Source organism: Bactrocera latifrons, unplaced genomic scaffold (genome assembly GCF_001853355.1).
Source record: "Bactrocera latifrons isolate USDA-ARS-PBARC rearing strain unplaced genomic scaffold, ASM185335v1 scaffold_107, whole genome shotgun sequence".
NCBI classification, from domain to species: domain Eukaryota; kingdom Metazoa; phylum Arthropoda; class Insecta; order Diptera; family Tephritidae; genus Bactrocera; species Bactrocera latifrons.
The window spans coordinates 1,029,556-1,035,749 of record NW_017534486.1 but is presented as its reverse complement, the minus strand read 5'-3'; the positions used below and the strand labels follow the sequence as shown (position 1 = coordinate 1,035,749).

General features: G+C 34.0%; 1 protein-coding gene across 1 annotated transcript in view; it reads right to left on the bottom strand.

Annotated features, from left to right (window-relative positions):
- Positions 1–6,194, bottom strand: part of LOC108970712 (filamin-A) — an 89,454-nt gene that overhangs the window by 79,283 nt on the left and 3,977 nt on the right. Inside the window, exon 2 of the mRNA XM_018936239.1 lies at positions 3,638–3,977. Within this exon, the coding sequence (XP_018791784.1) occupies positions 3,638–3,977 (340 nt within the window). The remainder of the gene's footprint in view (positions 1–3,637; positions 3,978–6,194) is intronic.

The window sequence follows — 6,194 nt, the reverse complement described above, 5'->3', positions numbered from 1 at the left end:
ATACATACATACAGACATACGTGCATTTATTATGAGTATTATTTTTAGCTTTCATGCGCAAAAATATTTATATACACTTTGCAAAAAAAAAAAGGAAAGAGTGGAAAAAACTTAGCGTTTCGAATAAAATGAAAAGTGAATTCGCAGCTCATTTGCACGCTTCGCTGCAATAATTATATGTGACTAATTTTATGCACACCGTAAAGGGATAGAGGGAAGGAATAGCGAATGAAGCACACAAAGCGAGTGCTAACTATTAGCGAAATTTTATATATTCCACATGATTTATAGTAAAAAATGTATAAACAAACGTGATAAATGATGATTTACATTCTTGCCAAGTTTGTTGTTGAAGGCAGACTTACACATACAACGATTTGTTTGTATGTACTACAAAACCCAACAGGTGTGCTTAAATAATATAGTTGAGAAAGGAATGATTGAAACAATACAGTGTTTTATTATTTTGCTTCATTACTTTAGCCAAAAATGCAGATATTTTGTATTTTATTCTTGCAATAATGCTTAGTGCCGGCTTGCATTAGACGTCTGCATACCAGCTGGTCTGTGAGTTGAATGTGGTGGTTTATGAAGCAAATATTTAAATATTTATATCTATATTTCAAAATATATTTCTCCCTATAGATAACGGATGGTTCAAGTAGAGGTACTTTTTCAACTTATGGTCGACATAATCGGTCTACTGACCACACTATTTGCAACACCATCAGCCATTTTGAGACCCAACATTCATTATTGAATAATATCCGATGGAGTGAACCACATCCAGCACATAGTGAAGAAATGTAAAAAGTGTACATGAAGACCGTGGAGAGTCGCTCACGTTCTGACGTATGGAACGACTTGGCGTATTTTACATCAAGATCTTAAATTGAAAGTGTACAAAATACAGTTTGTGCAAGAACTGTAGCCGCTTAACCTTTCCCAGCGACATCGCTTCGCTCTTTGGGCTTTTCGAAATTTACAAGAAGATTCCGCATCTTCAAATTTTGTGCAGTGATGAGCCCATTTCTGGCTCTATAGCTATGTAAACAAACAAAATTGCTTCTTTTGGGACGAAGAACAGCCTGAAGAGATTGAAAGTTACCATTTCATCCAGAAAAAAAAAAAAACGATTGGATGTGATTTGTGGGCCGGTGGAATCAGCGATCCATATTTCTGACAAAATGGTGCCGTGAGAACGTCATTGTCAATGGCGATCATTATCGCTCCATGATAACGGACTATTTGATGCTTGAAATTTAAGCTCGTGATCTCGGGGAGATTTCATTTCAACAAGACGGTGTCACTTCCCACACATCGCATTAATCAATGGAGTTATTAAGAGAACACTGCGTTTGAGCAGATAATTTCACGTTTGGGCCGGTCGATTGCTAAGAAAGATTATGTGATATCACACCGTTAGACTTTTTTATGTAGGTATGTAAGTATATGTAAAGTCTAAAGTCTATGCGGACAATCCCGCTTCGATTCAGACTTTGCCGGAAAATATCACGCATTTCATTCACCAGTTATTAGTCGAAATGCTCGAACGAGTCATCTAAAATTGGACTAAACGACTAAGCGGATGGACCACCTGAGATGTAGCCGTAGCCAAAATTTGAAAGAGATCATTTTCAAATAAATAAATGCCAAAGAATGTTCTTTCGAATGATAATAAACATTCTCCATTAAATTTGAAGTTTCTKTGATTTTTCTCTTAAAAAGTTGGGAACCTCCAAATGAATTACCCTTTATATATTTTATAGTACAGATAGATTTGGGAGCAAATATTTTCGAAGTTTTGTTCATAGCCATACTATATATAGTATTTAGTGATTGTACTAACGAAATAGATTTATGGAAGAGTATCTAATGACTGATGATATTTTCTTGGGSTCCTATGGATATATAGAAATTTATGATGATGCTGATCTGCGCAAAAACTTATTTGTTGGAACAGAATGAAGCACCAATTTTGGCAAATGAAAAGATTCACAATGCTTAACGATACTGCKATATGTCCATATCCATTGGAAGCCAATCGATTTGATGCTTAAAATACCTAATTTCAATGCATAACGCCTACTGCCTTAGCGAGAGTGACAATAAACAGTACAACACATAAGTATGAGTATATGTATGTAAGGCCATAAAAATGTGCGCGACTTCCAGTACCCCCAAAGCTCGCGCAGAGGGTTTGCGCCATTTGGGAATGACATCATTTCTTTGTCACTGACAAAAACGGCGACATTCAAGGAGCGCGACGGGCACAGCGGGCAGTCATTGACATATATGTACTACTACAAATATAGTATATATGTATATATATCAATATATATTTATATACATGACTGTATGTAATTATATCTGCTTGTATTGCAATAAAAATAAACACTGTGAGTAAAGCCGCCTCTGTGAGTAAGTCTTTTTTATTTACTTTGCGCATTGCCACAATTACAGGCGCTCGTCCGACTCCGGCTGAGTCGTGGTCACACATTGAGTTGCATAAGAAAAAATGCAAAAACAACAAAAAAAAAAAAAAAAAAACACTTATCGCCATTATGCAATAATACAATAATATGAAAAGAGAAAATTGTTTTCGTTGTGCGTACTCAATGAAAGGCGAAGCCATAAGGTTCTCAGGCCGCCAAAGAATTTGTATGCACATTTTTATATTTAAAATTTTATATGGAAAATAATGCACAACTAATTGGGCAACAATAAATGAAAAGTACCATTAAATTCAATTTTAAAAAATTTCTGCTGTCGGTTTATTTSTGAGCGTTTGTGTGTGTGTGTGTGTGTAGGCAGATTGTGAAATGTATTGTCGCTAAGAGTAAATCAACATGCTCTGCAATATATAAAAACATGTATGTACATGTGTGCGTGTATGTGATTTGTGATATCATCAGCTTGACCGTGAAGTCATTTGCCACCAGAACTCAACTGTGTGTGACGCAAGAGCGATATCGTTTAATTCTAATGCCTCGTTAGATTCAAAATATTTCAAGTGCGGCTCGAGTAAGGCCAGAAAATGTGGTGAGAATCATGAAACCGCCCCATATACACATACAAACACACACACACACATACTAACACACAACTGTTTGCACAGTATGTTTTTTAGGTATCCACGAAATAATAGCTACAATTTTTTGTTATTATTGTTTGTTTTTGAACGCTCGAAACTCGTTTGAAAACCCGATTCCCAGTCTTGTCTTGTCTAACGGGCTTTGCCGCCGTGCAGTCGTATTGTTTGTGCGCATTTGTTAAGCGTAACGCGTCGTTCAACGCGGCTCCGCCGCTTTCCTCTCCGCCCCTAAAACCTTCACACTGTAGTTGCGCGCTGCTCCACATTTTTGTTCAGCTTTTCAATGAATTTGTCTAACCCGCATGACAGGTAAAATAAAACCCAACKCATCGGGAGACAAACAAAATTCAACACTTCAGTTTTTGCGCACAATAACAAACACGCAGCTAGAAAGACGCGCATGCGTAGCTGCCACAACATGCCTTCCTGCGCATAATTTATTCAAATCCCTACGCATACAGTTTCAACTAAGTTTCCTAGTAATTTCGTTTTGATAATTAAGAATATCTTATCGGAAAGGTCAATTCAATGCTTTGTACTCACCKATATTGACGATCTTGATGTGCTCCTGYTCGAGGAATTGTAACGCCACCGAAACGTTTTCCAATTTYTGACTACGGAATGTTGGACGTTTATTGTATTTGGGCATACGTTTCTGCGATAGCACCTCGATCAACGCAATCAGGCGTAAACCATCAGACAGATCGGTTTCCAAGTTGTTAATGTTGCGATCGATCGTCTTCAGATGTTCATTGGCCCAACGTGTGAAGGTGTTCTGTTGGATCTTCTTCCATTGCGCGTCCTCGGCGAGATCACGTTCGGCCTCCATGTCTTCGTCGAAGTTCTCGTCGTACGGTTCTTGGTGTTGGTAGTAATCGGATGGCTATAGGCGTATATGTGAAGAATTTTGAAGAATTTTGAAGAATTATTAAATTTTGGTTAGAGAAATTTGCTGGTTTCTGCATTTTGTGTAAAGTATTAATATGTAATTATGAGTACATTTTATATTATATTTTGTTTGAAAAATTAGTATGTTTTTATGTATTGATTTTATATAACTAATGAACGATGAGCAAATATTGTTAGAATAAACGAAATTTTTTCATAAAATTCGTAACGGTACATTAGTAGATTTCAAAACATATTGTGTTTTAATAGTCAGTACACATATAAACAATATCGGCTTTTTTGCAGCTTCTGAAACATCTAGCAATTTCGAAAKGTCTCTCTAAGAAAATATTGGTGTATAGTTATTTATGTTAAGAAGACAAAAGAATTTGTAAATATAACGCTGTGGAAATTAGCACAGATTAAAATATAGTAAAAATATGTGTGATTTTAAACTCTTAGCATGTATCTGCGATATCACTTATAGATGATTCATGAATTTAAAATGAAAATCGTTTATAGATGATTCATGCATTAAAACGGTAATTAAAGGTAAAATATTCGAATAAAGCACAAAATGTAAATGTTTTGACGCAAAAATATTGATTTTGAAATGACTTCATTGCAAATAATATAGCCATAGAAGATCTTTTAAACAAACTTCTTAGAAGGTGACACTTCTTCGAATTAGAATTAGAACAAAAGTATGTAGATTATAAGTGATGGAATCATCTTTCATCAGTGAAGAATCTTTTAAAGCAAAAGTATGTAGAATAGAAGTAAAAAAAAAAAAAACAATCTAAAAACTAGATGTTAATAATTTTGCAAACGTGAGTCACATTTAATGCACGCCTAACGAAAAACAAAATTTTGACCAATTTGTTCTAAAAGTACTTTCTTAATAACGTTCGTAACGGTGCTCTAATAGCATTTAAAATATATCACTATATAATAATCATTTCATTAGTACAGAATATTGGGCTTTATTAAGCTGCTGGAACATCCAGAAATTTTGAAATGTTTATCAAAGCAAAATGTGCAGATTACGACTGACAATTTCTAATAAAAATATTATTTTATTTTCTATTGAACTTCTTAAAATGAAAAGTTAAAACTTAATGGAACCTTGTCTCTTTGTCTTGCTAGGAAAAAGGGTACCAAATCCTACCGTTGATTTATTATTCGGTATATTATTATTCGGGGCTAAGGTTTAGGCACTGCTTTTTGAAAAAATTTGTCAGTTCAGACTTGCCAGTAAGCCATACAACATATTTCAACGATAACAAAGACATAAAAACTTTTTGGTTTAAATATTATATTAGAGTATTTCACAATCCTGAACAAAATAGTGAAAAATTAGTTTTCAACGACAAGATATTTTATTCTTATATTGTCGAAAATTTGCTTTAAGAACCAAAAATAAAACAATTCGAGTTTAAAACTTTTAAAACTTTCTTTATATTTTTCAAAATGAGTATTGTCTAATACTTATTACACTCTCATAATTTTTTTTTAAGCGCTTATCTGTTGACTATGTGGTATTCCTAGGCAAAGCTTTCTCATATAATATGTTTATAATGGAACGTAAAAAAGAATGTCAAAAAAATTTAAGTTTTTCAAAGCATTTCTTGCTTAGTCAGAACAAATAATCTTTCATGCACAAAATAATTTGTTATAATGAGTCATCCGATATGAGTCGAATCTGAGATATTTGATTATTCTAAAGCGGCTGTAKGAAGCTGACTGATTGGGTGGGGGAGCTTACTTTTTGCCTTCCGCATTTTGTTCTCTTATTTTTCAAAAATCTTGTGGATAGAATTTTCAAAAAATAGATTTTTTCTTAATAAAAATATATTTGAGAATACACACAAAAAAAATCATATTGTTGCAGTGAATATTTTCGAAGTTACACGCAAATTTGAAAAGGCGTTTCGGAGTGCTTGGAAGTACAAGGCCGAACTTTAAACGCGTTTTACTCAAAATGGTGTTTCTCAGTAGGTGACCAACATTACTCGAAAACGACTAAGCCAATTTGTCCCAAATTTTAACGCGATCTTCTTAAACATATTTKTTAGTAACTAAACGAAGATATCATCGATTAATATGTTTTAATTCCGAAATTTTGGACAAAAATCTTCTTTTTTTTTGACAAACCGCCATTTCCAAGCAGCTGTAGTTCTTTTCTAAATAAATATTTTTAATAATATTAAGT